We start from the raw sequence: 15,729 nt of genomic DNA on the forward strand, positions 1-15,729 counted from the left end.
TAGACTGTTTAAATCACAATGTAGTTAAAAATACTGACTTTGTCCACTTGGGAGAAAGGTGACGTACCCTGCCCACTGCTGCTACGAATGTGCTTAGATTCTTCTCAGTAACAGAGCACCAGAACTGTTGCCAGGCTGGACTGCCCCATCAGACCGTAGTTTTTGGATTATACATCAGTGTGTTATGGTTTCACATCCAGGTTTTCCAAGTGGCACGCTATCACTGGGGAGAAGCTTGTTTATTTTAATTGACACAAACAAGAAGGTGTTTATCCAGGGGTTAAAGCTACTGACTGAATTGTCCATTTCAAGCTGTAAGATCCCTTCTGTAAAATGAAACTGATCTTCAATCTAATCAATGAACAGTTCATGTTTTTAGGAAAACACATGAGGACAGAGAAAATAAAAATAGCGTGCGTAATTTAAAAAGCAGTACTGATTTTGGTTTTTATGTACCTAGTTTTATTTTAAATTCTTTCGCGTAACATCAAAACTCTCACTATGTTTTCTTCTTAATTTACAGTACATGTGCAAATACAGCCCTATCCAATCTAAACCCATGTATTACTTATTACACAGCTTGTTAAATGGTATGTTATTTCCTCCGTTGGCAAAGGCAACAGAGATTTCCTCTCAGAGGCAGCAACAAGTCGAAAAAGAGAAGCAAACTGATCCATCTGGTTTCCAGACTACAGTGCTCTTTCCCCACTTTTCCTCAGTCATTCAAGTTTCACTGTAGTTTGAAACAACAAAATGAAGCCTGGCCGTCTAGCAACATGCCAGGGATTGCTTCCAGAGATTCTCCAGTGAGTATCCATCAATATTTTTCCAATCATCACCCTCTATTTACCTCTCTTCAAAGTATACACCAGATAAATATCAAGGTTTGATGGGTACTATCGTTACCCTTAAGGCAAGATATAACACTCAGCTCCTGGTTTTGAGGAAGCAAAGCATTTATGCCCTGTTTTCCACAGAAAAGTTAAGTCATATTAGAAAATGACCTTGCTACTAATTGCTGCTATTTCTCACGGCTGGGAGTCATGGCAGCAAAAGACAGGTCATGTTTAATACTGTTTGAACAGGTCGCGGCTAACCTGGCAACACCAGCGGAGATGTTCTTCCAGTTAGTCAAAGTCTACTGGAAGTATTTAAAGGTCTTCTAAATCTGACTTATTGGACATTAAGTAACTGTCAGGATGCAGCATCTTCCTCTCTGTAGAATAAAGAGCTAAGGTATTTATTTCTTTTTCTCCAGGAACACACAGAACTCACGGTCTCCTGGGGACTCCCAGATTTTTTTAGTGGATATTCACAATTTTTCAAAAGGACCATTTTGTTTGGCTTCAAGAGCAAAACTGATTTTAGATAAAACTCTTTTTGAGTCAGGAGAAACTATCAAATCTCATGAAGGACATAAGTAATAAAAGACAAAAATCCTAGTATTTTGCTGGCACCCAAAGAAAGTGGCTGCAGCAGGCACATGAGAAAAAGATAGCTCCTCCAGAGTAATTTCCTAGTATTATTTTTAAAGAGAAAGCATTGCAACACTTATCTGCCAGAATAACACACACTCTTACTCTGCCAAATGACTGAGATGGGAAGACAGCTGCTAATAATGGCCCTAGTCTCCTTCAGTACAAGGCCTTAAAACCCTACTCTGCGAATCTGTATTTTTAAAAGAGCAAAGTTTGCCAGATCTTGTCAAAAGGAATCCAAGAGCCTCCCCAAACCAAAGAAAGATTAGTTTAACTTGGTCAGTTCCCCGCTACAAATTACCACGAGATTTTACAGGCAAGTCCACTGACACCTGAGGGTGCAGGAATGAGAAGTGGGGAGGGATGGGGTCTGCTCATGCCAGGCTGGCACCAAACAAGTCTATGAAATCTCAGCTCTATTCTCCCATAAGCCACTTTGAGAAGGGATGCAGGTACCGTGAAAGATATTTCTAGCTGCAAGTGTTTATTTACGGGTCTGCAGTACCTTCAGAAAACAAGATGTGGGTGGTTATCTCTTGTTTCAAATATTTAAAATTTACTGAAAACATTTCTCTAGCAAAGAGCAAACTTAATGACGAAATAAAACTCAGATTTTATGTAAACATTAAAGACAAAACAAAATACATACAGAATAGAACCCAAGCACAAACTCACATTTTTGTCATAAATGTTTCCAGAACATGGTTGTCGTCTGTTATTCCTAAGACTTCTGACATTCGGGCATACACCTAGAAATAAACATTTCAATAGCAACATATTAGAGGCATTTACAAGTACCAACATTTTCTGTTATTCTAAAACCTTCCCTATTTCAGTTTCGTATGAGAACAGCACAGGCACACAGGCTGGCCCATGCAGCCGAGCTGAAGTGCTCTGTTTGGGAGTGATGGGGTTTTACTTGCCCTTGAATATATTTTTTTCCACAAAAGAGACGTAAATTTTCCACATCAAGCTCACTGTTTTTCACAGAACAACATAGTCTCTATTGAAAAATCCTGTTATACTACAAAGGGGATGGACAAAACATTCTTCTGTTGGTCTCTGTCCTCAGCGGGATGTGATTCAACACTGTCCTTTGGCCTGCGTTTGCAAATTCTTGCCCTGCCAATCATAAATTCCAATAAATTAAGTACTCTTCAGACATTCTGTTTTGTGTTTGTGAAGGGAAAACAAAGGCAGCCAAATAACTAGCAGTTGTATACCTTTCCCCTTTATTTCAGATGCAAGACATATATTACCATCCAAGTTTTTTCTACCCATCAGATCAAACTGCTGTTACGGTGCAGCAACAAACACACAGGACACATCAAGTACATTTATTTCCTTACTGTGTAATTTTCAAAAAAACATTCTGTAAGTTTTAGCTGCCTAACTTTTAGTCTGGATAAAAACATTTCACTGAGTTAAATCAACTTCAGAAACAGAAGGGAGACTTGTACCACAAAATCGCTTTACAATCCCCTGCCAGCTCACTTTACCCTGAGCTCAAGTAACTCTGAGATTTGCGTACAACTGGGCTAAGCGCTGCCAGTCAGTCCGTTTCATTTCAGTCATTGTAACCCTTAGTGTCACGAAACCAAATATTATGGGTTATATGTAATCCTTCCACACGATGTGACCAAGCCAAGTGTCCCTGAGGTCTGAGAAGAGAGCACCTAGCAGGGCAGAGGCAGCGTTACCCAGCGGTGAAGGCCTGGTGCCACCTAGCTGTCACTTCTGCTCGCTCACAGCACATATTCCACACAAATTTTGCCGAACTGGAGCCAACTCAGTCCTCCTGGCACTGCACCTAAACTGCCTTGGACCAACTTCCCTTCTGCCGGTGACGTAATCCCACGACTTTGCTTAAAACCCAAACCAACAGCACTCTACATCTGAGGAAGTCATTAATAATAATGACAACACAAATACTAAATGAGAAAATAAAAATTGCACTTCTGTGTCACACAGAATCACAGAATTAGAGAATGACAGGGGTTGGAAGGGATCTCAAAAGATCCCAGAGACTTCAGTTTTAAATTCAAGTAGAATAAAGGCATGGATAAATAAGCTTGCAGCTCTAGCCAGAAATTCCACCAAGATCAAGGATAAGTTAACCTGCGAGCTAGCTTATTCTTTTTTTTTAATAATGATATGAATATAATTTATTGTGACAAAATCAGAAGTGAAAGGACATTCTAAATAGCAAAGAATTACTATACAGTTCTTTAAACGTTGCAAAATATCAGGTTCACACTGTAAATGTGAAGTTATTTATCACCATTAAACATGACAACGACAATATATTCAAATAAAAATACTTTTGTCCAGCTAAAATATCTCTAACTAGCGCGCAGCTGAAATGCTAGAGCAGCTGCAGCTTTAGCCAAGTTCAAGAACTTCTCTAGTTGATACGAGGAAAAGAGAAAAAGAGCTAGCAAGGAATGTAAACGTATCAGCAAACACCCGTTTCTGTGAAGAGCTTTCCTTTCCACCACGGGAGCGCATGTGGCAGCAGCATTGTGCTCTGTTGTCAAACTCGGCTCTCCCCGCATCAGAGTTTAACAAATAAAATACTAAACCAGCAGTCAGTGTTGACAAAGAGCAGTGCTTTAATCCACAATTATCCTTGTAACTCTTACTACTCCTTTTATCATCCATTAGCTTTGATTCCCATTATCCCATCAAGAACTGTGTCAACGCTTTTGTCCCTGGGGATTTCCCACAACTACTAGGATCTGACAGCCAAGCCTGAGTGCTAAGCAGGATCATTACCTCTTAAATCCACTTATCTGATCCACTGAATAGTAAATTGAAAAGCTCATTAACAGCAACAATCTGATTTGTTTTCACATGTGACAGGGTCATTTCAAGTCAGCGTGAATACAGTGCTTGTAATAAAACCTACCACCCGTTCTGTAATGTGACAAATTGTAAGCTAAAATAAACGTGATATTTTAAACACCTTCTTCAAAATCATTTTCAAAACCAACACAGGCTCTGTAGCACGTAAAAATAGAACAGCAAACAACCCCCAACCACAACAATGAAACACCCTTAAGACTTTTAAGCACTATAAAAAATTAATGATAAAGCATTTTGGATGTATAATAATAATAAAACACACTTGAACAACAAAGACCGTGCTACATATTCAAAAGGCGGAAAAGAACTGTTGAAAGGGGTAATAAAAGGATGTGGAACCACGCGTAGAAGTGATCTCATCAGCCTCGGCTGGGCTCCCTTGCAGAGCCGTGGAGGGAAGGGCAGGACGGAGCCAGGGGCGCCTCGCCACCACTGGGCCCCCTCCCCTGGAGACCTCCCCCTGCCTTCTTCCAGCAAGGCAAACCCAAGGCTTACAGTTCTACTTCTCCCCAGACACTTACGTAAGGCGCAGGGTAAGTAACTTTCGGTAGGAAACAACCGGTTTATGACTTCTGGAAAACCTTCACACGGTCATTCCCCAAATCCTTACCAACTTCAGGATTTATAGCTTCCCAAACAAATCCTACCACAACACACAGTGCTACGTGGTATCACCAGAAAATGTAAGCTTAACAGTTTAACACCATCACCATCTCATTCTTACAACAGTTACGAACATCGGTGAAAAATCCACGTACTCAAGGGCCCTAAAGCAAGCTGGGGCTGATTCCACCGTTGCGACTGACAGCCGAGCGGCCTCGCTGCATTCAAAGGTGACAGCAATGGTCGTGAGAAGAGACCTGCAAAACACCTTCAATAACAGTTTCAGACATACTAAAGCCAAGTGTGAAGGCAAGGGATCCAGAGATCCTTCTCCCCCCCCCCATTTGTACCATTATAACCACCTTGGTGGACTGCAGACATCTGAGGAGGGCAGCGGGCTCACAAGTGCCAGGGAATTTTTTATGACCTAGCAGATTTATCAGTGGTTCAAGTTACATAACCATATACTTCCCAACTACTTGAACTGTACCTGCTGTGTTTCAAAAGGACGAGAAAATAACACTGTAGAAGCAATGTATTATAAAGCAAAGCACTTGTATATAACTAATATCCAAGAAAAAGGTGAAATAATTGAGTAATCACACTAAAATTTCATTTCCCTGTCCTCTCTACTCTTTGGCCCTAGATATGCTTAACTTTGCTTTGTCTTTTGAGGTCTTCTCTTTTTGGTACTATCATTATAACTCTGAAGAAGCTAATTATGTCAATTCTTAAATGTGAAGCAGATTACAGAACTGGGAAGCTCAGAATATGAGTTCCTAAAGGTTGTATGGCTATATAATGACAGTCACAGAAATTCAATAACAGCACTGTACGGAATGTACTCAAACGCACCCCATGAAACAAATTAAAACAGAGCAATGAATCTCTCACACTGTGCAAATAAGAAAACACAAGAAAATGTCGGTTTCTATATGTTTCATAAGGGCTATTATAATGAATTAAGATTTTGGATAATGAATCTTCAGAAAATTACAGTAAAGTTATTACCCGTAGGCACAGTGTAAATGCTTAAGATATTATAACTTCCTTGAAGCTCTCCAGGCCTTGCTGTGGAGAACTATCACTGCAACATTAAAGTATTTTGTCATGAACATTGAGGGCAAAACCAGACCTTAGCTGCATCTACCCCAACCTGACTGAAGCCAAGCGGGACCAGCCAGGGCCGAGGACACGCGGCAGGTCGGGGAGAGCGGCTCCTTCCCCGTGGGCCGCTGGCAATTCACGCAGAGCAGGGGTGGCTGCAGCAGGTTCCTGCGGCTGCTGTCGTCCCAGCGCATCACACACTGAAACTCCATACTCATCACAAGTTTCCTTCTCGGTGTCGAGTGCCACAACCCAGTCATTTCCACCGTTTTTAAAATCACACTCAGGTATTTTGAATTTTCAGTGCTTAAAAGCTCCATTACAACGCAGCAGAAATCTAGCTTCCTAAATCCCACAGACAATTTCTGAAAATCTAAACTGAATCTGCTAATTAGTATAGCACTCATCTACCTCCTGAACAAACTAAAGTCTTTTTCAAGTCTTGGCTTTTCTATCCTCTCCAGAACAGAGGAAAACCTTGGTCAGTTCCAACTCCTGACCAGCTGTCTTCAAAAGGTCAGATCTCAAAATACTCTTAACTCATGAGTCTAAACCAAGAGAATGGGCTAATCTGTTGCTTTATAGTTAGCCCCCTAAATGAAAAAAGCTCAAAAACAGGCCATAGGAAATTGCCTGCTAGTTTCAGAGGCAGTTTCGGTCGATTAAATTGGGCTTAGTGCTAAATAAAAAGTAGGCTACTCTCTCCCATTCACTGCCGCCTGTGTTTGTAAGCAATCAGAGAAACTACACCAGTTACATACTATCGACTGTCTGACCCATAAACCCAGTTCAATTAAAATATTGCATAAAGTTATCCTCAGCTGAAAGAGGCCTCCTATAAAATAACATTTAAAAATACAGGGTATTGTTAGTACAACTCCGTGTTGTGCGCTAGGGGAAAGTGTAAACCTGGTGTGTGGCTCAGTCATTGCCATGGACGCTATTTCCCTCCTAGTCTGTCACCACAAGTTGAAATAGCAGGAGGTGTTTGCAGTTCCTGCAAAGGCTGTTTTCCCAGCCCTCTTCCCCAGCCCCTTCCCGGTCAGCTCAAGGGAGCACAAGAATCCACCAGAGTCTTGGGGTGGGAGCGATTAACGCCCAGCCTGCTGCTCCATAAGATGTCCATGAGAAACCTCTTCTCAAATGGAAACTGATCTCTATTTCAGTGACTTTCTCTCAGCTTTTGTTTACTTCTTTCTTTCTTTATTCCTAATTCCTGTTTTCTGAAAATCTTGAAAGAAAGATTTACAATTCTAGTGAGCTTACTGTGAACGAACTGCTGTTTTATCACTGATGCAGCACAAGAAGCATTTCCTGGAAAAAATATTAATTGGTTTATCTGCTAGGTCTTCAGTTAGCCAATTGTTAAAAAGGTGTTTGGCTTTAAAAGTCTTGTTTAAACCTTTGTTTTTGTAAAGCACCATCTCAGATTTTTAAATCTACTGTTTCTTTTGTTCCCCTCCGGGGCTTAAAGTACAAATACTATAGTGAAAACTGAGAACTGCTATTAACAGCTATTACTTTTTGAACATGGGAAGATTTTTAGTTTTCAAAGCACAGTTCTGGGCTATACACTGAGCTATATACTGCACTGCGGAGATTCAAGCCTTATATGCAGTTAGGTATTTGCTTAACAAGAAGATAAAATGCTGCTTTAAAATCCTCTAATAATTGAAATGAACCAAAACTGTACAGGCTACAAGAGGAGATTTGTGGCAGTCAGAAAATTCCAAAATATATTATAGGTAATTCACTAGCAGCAATCCACACTCTTACTTGCCCCTCACACTATTAAAAGTGTACAGGTTAATTTTATTTGGTTGCTTAATTGTGTCTAAATGAGTGGCCCACTCGGCATGCTTATGTGCAATAAAACTCAATGCTAAAGCATCACCATTAGTTTAGCACTTAAAAACAAGTAATAAAAATCTTAGCTACTTATTATAGTTCTAAAATTTCTATATCCAAAACTATTTTGTTGTACTAACTAGCATAGCTGCTGCTGTTCCCCACCTCTCAGGATCGAGCCTTTAAGCGTACAAAATTTAGCGACATCGCAGAATTTCAGAAGGTTTTGCACCAGGGTTGTACACGCGAGTGCTTTTGCACATTTATCCCGCAGCATAAGGAGAGGTGTTACAGCCACCACAGCTAATACTTGCAATTTGAACAACCCTCTTTGGCAAGCCAGAAATAAGATAATTGTTCAACATAGGCTGGCTCTTCTGAAATACTGGAAGCATCGCCTGTAATTATAGACATCTGTCATTGCTAGCCACTCAGTAGTAGCCCTGACATCAATATACAACTATAACACTAAACTGCCTGCAGGCACGACAATGGAAGCCAGATACGAGAGGCGGGCAATCATCTGCCTCATCCAAACTATCTGTCAAAGGTTCCTAACCACAAATAGCTCTTACGTTTTGTATCCTTAGGATAATATGTTGATTTATTTTAGATCCTCTAATATTTACAGTCTAGGCCATCTACTAAAATAAAGAAACAAACCTTATGGCTAATGGAGGCAGTTACCGTTCGAAACCATCACGGAGGGTCATAGCTCACCACTCCGGTGTTAAACACCGATGGCTGCTTCGAACGGGCACTTGTGCATAAACTTACCCTCCTCCCTTTGCTGAAATCATACCTGCTCATTCCCAGCTACAAGATAGAGTGATTGCCGTTCTCTCATCAGCCAACCCAAAGGAATATTTACATTTCGAACCTTGAGAATATTTGTGCAGAAACACGCACAGCAAGTTCCAGTATCCGGGGGTTCACCGTGTCAGTGCAGAAAGGAGAAGTGCTCTGCAGAATTACCTTCAACATATGATTTTGAAAAAAGAATTGCATTAATGAAAAAGTATGGTTACAGATTAGATACTTCACCAGTTCTTAGCGGGAAGCTGATGCACTCTCCTAACCAAGGAATAGTTTCTTGAAATTTACAGACAAATGTAGATAATCTCTTTTTAATTCTAAGGTGAAAATCACGCTGAAACCCTCAGTCTCTCCTTTTCTGTCTTCATTTGAAAATCAATCTCAGAAAGGGGCAAAAAAGATTGTAGGTTTAAACTAATTAGGAATTAACATCCTTACAATTATCGTAATTTGTTATTAACAAAACTGAGATTTCTTACCATGATTCACAACAGCTTCTGTTGAAGAGAAACTATTAATTACTAGACAGACAGTTAGCTTACAAGCGAGCTGCATTTTAAAAACCTCCTTTAAAATACAATTGCTAAATGCCTTACAGTGCTGTAATGTGAGACAGGTTCAAATCTTATTACTTCACTGAAATTAAAACCTAAGTTTTAATACTGTTCAAGTCGAACAATGATTCCACACTTTATTGCTTTTGAAATCCCTTGATGATCATAGGAAAAAATGCCCTCGAGAAAAAGAGACTCTGTTTTCGATAAACAGAAAATACAGTTTGCACTCTTAGCCTCTTTGTCATCACAAAAAAAGGATTTAATGCCAATTCTTTAAAAAAAGACTTTTTTTCACAAAATGTGCACCTTGTGTGCCATTTGTAAAATCAGCTCACTTTCTTTTATTTATTACTGCAGCGCGGCAAGGCAATAAAGCAGCTACTGATAGCTAATAAATTACATGCCTTTTAAAACAATTCTCCAGCTACAAAAACTTGTAACTACAAAGGCTTACATTTACATGGTACATCGTGTGAAATGTCTGTATTTATGTTCTAGTTAACCACATAAATAAAATCTGACCCTTTATTAAACAGCCGAGCACGAAACAGGGGCTACATCTGAGATTAAACAAAGGGTAACTTTTTAAAGCTTTTGTACAGATTTACATAAACATAAAATGCAACAAAAAATTGGCCTAAGCAGTACATGCACAAAGTGTTTTAAAAATAATATGCATCTTTAAGTACGCCCTTCAAGCTACCTTCAGGAAAACAGTGATCACCAACTGATTTACTCCGAAATCTAAAAATTACATAAGGTTTTCTGGAATAATCACAACATATTCCTGTAATATAAAACAAATTTCTCCATCTTGTACCATGAAAAGCAGGATTTGTATTTTTAATAATAACTAGATATCGTAGTTTTGAGAAAGTATTTTTTGGTTAAAACATTTTAAAAAACCAACAGTGCTGCAGTCTTACTTCATCGTATATCTCTCTTCAAGATATGCTTTAAATCTATAAATATCTATTAAACTAACTAAATTGCTCTCAAATATTTTTTCTTCATGGCTGGCCCAGCAATCCTAGCCAGCCTGCACAGAACGCTGAGGTGCATTACCTTTTAACTTTTGTACTGCATGATTTTTAGGCTGATGTGCTAAACTCTTTTCATACATTTCTTCCTTACAATTGGCTTGTCTCATAAACATTAAACGAAGCTTACAATCTTTTTAATTGTCTCGATATCACCATGAATCTAAAGTTAAGATGTGTAGTCCTAATATTAATTTCCTCCACTCACAGTTAGTTTTATAGCTTCTGTGGCTTTGGTTTTGCTTTGCTCACGCAACTTTTTCTTATTGCTGTAGTTCCAAAATGGCAGATCTTTAACTGAGCGTGAAAAAACCCAAACAACACATCAGCTCCCTGCTAATAAATAAAAACATTTAAAATATTGCTATTCATTTTTAATATAACTACCCCTGACATGTTAGTAAAGGCGCCGCACGATTCCCAATTCCTCACCAAGCCACCACCACCCTGACTATCAATCATTTTGAGCAGAGATGCTGTGGGGCAGATCTTGCAGTCTCACTGAGCATTGCGTGATGCAAAATGAGATGGGAAATAGTTTTTAGACACTTTTCTAGTCCCTTAATCCTAGGGCCACCTTTCCCTATGGTAACCAAAGGTTTACTTTGGTAATACGCGTTTTCTTGCACATCATCAGCACTTAAAATACCAAGACAAAGACATTCATTATCTAAAGCAGACAAAAAAGGAGGTTTAGCAAGCAAAGCGGCCAGGCCAACAAACAAAGCGGAGCCCACGGTTTCCTAATTCAGGTTAGACTGTCTACTTGTGGGGATGAAATATAGTTGCAATTTTAAGACGGTAGAGAATAAAGGGTGAATGGAGGCTGCTGTGTCTAGATGTGGAGAGTGTTCTTTGCATGACAGAATGCCTAGGAAGACCTTCTTAACAAGACTCTTAGAAACAACAGTTTGGTTCAAGAGGAGTTCCAGCTATATTTAAATACAAAAATTAAATACTGATGCTCAGCAATATATTTAAATATAAAATACTGAGTGATGTATTTAAATACAAAAATACATAGCAATACTGATAATTCAGCAACTTCTCATTTCACCCAAGAATTTAAGCTGAAATGTAGGACACCAAAATCAAGCAAGAACTGAGAAAGGACTCACAGAGTCTGACCTACAAACACAGAAAGTATTCGAGAAGTGTATTTTGAAGAGAAAGTTGCCAATGTAAAGTTTTGGTTGAAATTAAGTAACTATAAATGTAACCAAAATTTGACAAAACATCCTGTAAGTTAAGGAATTCCAAACACAGATATAATGCACAGATAACACAGAAATAGATCCATCTCTGGATCACCAGCAATGAACAGAATTATAGATACACAAGTATTGAAAATCTTACAAAGACTCATAAAAACTAACAAAAATGATCAATTAAAATTTGTCAAGAAACGTGATCGACAATTATTCTCAGTAACATGTGGAAAGTTGTGGACTTCAGCCTCTGATGTTAAAGCATGGAGGGGGGGAAAAAAAGAAAAAAAAAAAAAAGGGGGACACCCTGAAGTAGGGTGCAGAAAACCACAGAGCCTGAATCATCTTGGCTCTGTCTGGAGAAACCCAGATTAGCACTCAGGCTAAGAGGGAAAAGTATAGAACAAAATAAAGAAAGGCCACCTCACCCAACATTTGGATTAGTCGCACTAGAGTCAATAGAGCAAGGAACACTGGAGTCATGTCGGGGACTGGGAGGCAGCCCCCGGCCAGGCGGTGGCACACACGCACCTACAGGTCCTGCACCGCTTGGAAGTGGGGCCACATCATCTCCATCCCGCAAGCAGGCCCTCACATAATGACCTCTTCCTACAGTATGGCTGATAGTAATGGTCCTTAATATTATACAGAGCAATATTTCGGTTCGTTTTGCTGACCTCTTAAGCAAATGAGATAATCAAATCTATGCAAACATGATAGATAACAGAACGCCGTCAGACACGACTGCTCTCTACAGTCAAAGAATCTGAAGCACTTCAGCAGCAAAGCAACCTAGCAAGGAGTGCTGCTGGGTGCTGACTCACGCTTATCTGAAGGGATATTGCAAAACTAATTTTTTAGCTCCAGCAGCACGTACATTTAGATGATTACATAAAAATCTAAATAATATTGTAAATGTTACTGCTATTCAGCAGATCAGAATGAAATTGGTTATTAAATAAAATGCATAAACTAGAATGTACCTGTGCTGTTAAGAGCTCATTCAAAAATGGTCTATTAATGCTGCTTAAAATCATCAGCTCCTATGTGTATTCTTAAAAAATTAAAATAATAGAAGTATGATTTTATATTAATTTACATAAAAAAGTTTTGACATATCTTACGATAAGCCACATTATTGCGTAGATGATATCTATACAAATCATTTAATACTTAAATTGATATAAACCCCCTGCTTCAGAAATAAAACTTTTTTCCCAGAAGACTTCCTTCTCAATAGAGCTACATGCCTCAAGAAACAACTCGTCAGTAGAGAGAATGCTCTGGAGAAATAATATGGAACCTTCCTCATGGCCTTCCTAACTGCAGTTCTTTTGATCCAAATTGATGCCAACTACTGACTCTTCCAACAAAGACATAGACGAAACCTTTGTGAAACGACTACTGAAATACTGGGGTTTTTCCTCCTTGCTTAGAAGAATGGCGAGTGGCAGAAAACAGACATCCGTTTGCCTTCCTAGAAGTTTAACAGATGTGCATTAAAATCTGAGTACTTAAAAAACATATTCCTGTACATGAAACAGATCTATGTCAGGACATTACTGACAGTTTTGGGGTTATTTTATAAGCATGCAAAAAACAAACGTCAGAAAGAGCTCTGCATAGTCTGATAAAAGTAATTCTAGGATGATACACACATCAAATGAAATATGAAATAAAGCCCAAATGCTACGTGGTCTGCTAATGTGATATCAGGATATGGCAAACAGTTCCACACAAGACAACAGCCACCACTGCCCTCGCCCCTGCACTGGGTGGGTGAGACAGGTGTATCACTGCTCCTTCACTGGGCAGATGCACAAAGATGAACCAGTTGTTCTGCCTTCTGCTAATCCGATAGGGTATGAAAATCACACACTGGCGTATACAAGATACTGACAAAGTCCAATACAAACCTGAACCAGACAGTCTGGATAAAATATTTATTTTCATTTTGTTTTAACTGAAATAGATGTTCTCACATGGGAAATCATTTCTTAGTTTAAGCATGCCATGTACAAACCCAAGTAATACTGCTTTAAATACCAGGGTTGCCAGTTCTGAACACATCATACACAAGCTGAGGAAGCCAGATGCCTCCCATGGCAACTCCAGATTCTATAAAAAGAATTAACAATTAACCATGAATTAGCTCTTGACTTTGTTGTACGGAAGAAACAGAGCTCTGACAGCTTTAGAACATCTGTGAATAAAGGAGACAGTTGGCCGTAAGGTGTTCCACTAAGTCACCATAAAATATGCCACTAATACTCAGAAAATGTTTCTTTCTCCTATCTAACTTCATATTCAGGGCTTTTGGCAAAATATGTTCAAACAAGTAGAATTTCCATACTATTATTTATTACCTATCTTCACTCATCTGTTACCAACTTGAAAAGAGCTGGATTTTTACTGGCATGAAAGTGCTGCTATGACAGGTTATATTCCTAAGGACTGTTTAAAGAAATTTATGAAGTGTCTTAATTCTGCCATTTTAGTTACAGAACCATGTATTAAAATTGAGAGGGAGATCTTTTTCTTTTTTGGCTCAAAACAAATAAATTCGAACTCTTCTCGTCTCACTCCCCAAATCTATTCCCAGAGCCACCATTACAATAACATTGAGCCAAGGCTTGACTTATGCATGAGTAATGTCACAGTGAAACAGGCATAACTATAATTATCTCAATTCTGGCCTGACAGAATGCTTGCATTGCACTCTAAAAGTAAGAAAAGATACCAGGTTATGGAACATGAAGTGGTGGAAATGAACAGCAGTACCATGCCATACTCCATACTGTCATACCTGACACCTAACAATATGTGTGATCTCAGCTATAGCAGCACTGCACTTTTTAAGAAACATTTCTACGTACTCTCTTCTCCTTCCTACCAGCAACACAAGGTAACTTAAGATGGCTTTATCAGCATTTCTTACCTTAACATGTGAATGTCTTTTAAACAAACTACACCATACGTGAGCCAGAACTGTTCCCTCATGGCAAAAAAGATGAGCAGGGTGCTGGGCTGCGCCAGGCAGAGCATCCCCAACAGCTGGAGGGAGGTGAGCGTTCCCCCCTGCTCAGCACTGCTGAGAGACAGCACATTCGGTGATACGGTTGCTTGTAATACTCACTTTTAAGGTAGTTCTGTTTTAACTGCTATGAATCTTAGATCACTAATGCTCACTCTAATTTAATTCTATTTTAAGTTGTTGTTCTGAGAATTATTCTAGTCGCTAATTTATGTGGTAAATCTTCACATTAAAGACTGAGACAGAAACAAATAGCAATATGGATTTTTTAGTAACTGAACATACACACAATTAAATAAAAAAGGGAGTTCTTCTCCTTACTTTTAAATGCAGATTCACAACTAGCAAGGTTTTACTGGAGGATTAACCTGCATTTTTCAGCTTTCTAGCATCACCAGAATGGCACAAAGGAATTCAAGCAGTATTGCTGTATCATTGCAGAAGTCAGTGTTACTGAGAATAAAATGAAATAAAATCGGAAGTGAGGGAAGGCCAGTTTTCAGACGTCTGTACTTTCAGGACTCTCCTATACGTTCCTGCTTTAATTCTTCTGGCACTCTTAGCAGGAGTAAGGAATCAGCATCAGTCAGTCTTCTGAGTGCCGGTGCCCAAGCCAGAACGCAGGCACAAAGCTTCAAACGGTACAGCGAAAAGACACACCAAGTAATACGTGACACGTAACCAGTCATACTACTCTCTCTTTTCCTATTCAGTCTTTACAACCAGTAGACCAACGGCATACACAGTCAGGGGAAGGGAAGGTAGGTAGTTAACTCTGACACTCTAATGAAACCACATTTAAGAGCACTGCCTGTAGCCTATGTACACCCAGAAGCTACATTAAATTGCTGATGACTTAAAATCTACTTCGGGTCAAGCTCAGCCTTTGTGCAAAATCTTTTCTTTTACTTCGCAAGAAGTAGGTTTTTCTAAAATCTAACCTCTATGCAATGTGAGCCTTAATATCTGCATGGTACGTGCTGCATCTTTCGATCTAAACATGATCAAACCGGGACAGATGGGCCCTAGTAAGACCCAACTACAGGAGCTGGTTAGAAGTTTTACAGTCTGCCCCCTTGCAAAATGCAACTCCAGCAGTATTAAGAGATTCACTGCAAATTGCTGCAGCAGAAGCCGTTGTTCCTGCCACCCCTGCACTGGGGCCAGCAGGCT

At 39.4% G+C, this 15,729-nt stretch overlaps 1 protein-coding gene across 1 annotated transcript in view; it reads right to left on the reverse strand.

Annotated features, from left to right (window-relative positions):
• The window catches only part of LOC104267847 (ran-binding protein 17-like), a gene marked incomplete at its 3' end in the record, with an annotated part of 84,598 nt that overhangs the window by 10,968 nt on the left and 57,901 nt on the right, over nt 1-15,729 (reverse strand). The window contains exon 15 of the mRNA XM_009865163.1: nt 2,154-2,227. Coding sequence (XP_009863465.1) covers nt 2,154-2,227 — 74 coding nt within the window. The remainder of the gene's footprint in view (nt 1-2,153; nt 2,228-15,729) is intronic.

The sequence above is a fragment of the Apaloderma vittatum genome, unplaced genomic scaffold (genome assembly GCF_000703405.1).
Source record: "Apaloderma vittatum isolate BGI_N311 unplaced genomic scaffold, ASM70340v1 scaffold38782, whole genome shotgun sequence".
Classification (NCBI taxonomy): Eukaryota; Metazoa; Chordata; class Aves; order Trogoniformes; family Trogonidae; genus Apaloderma; species Apaloderma vittatum.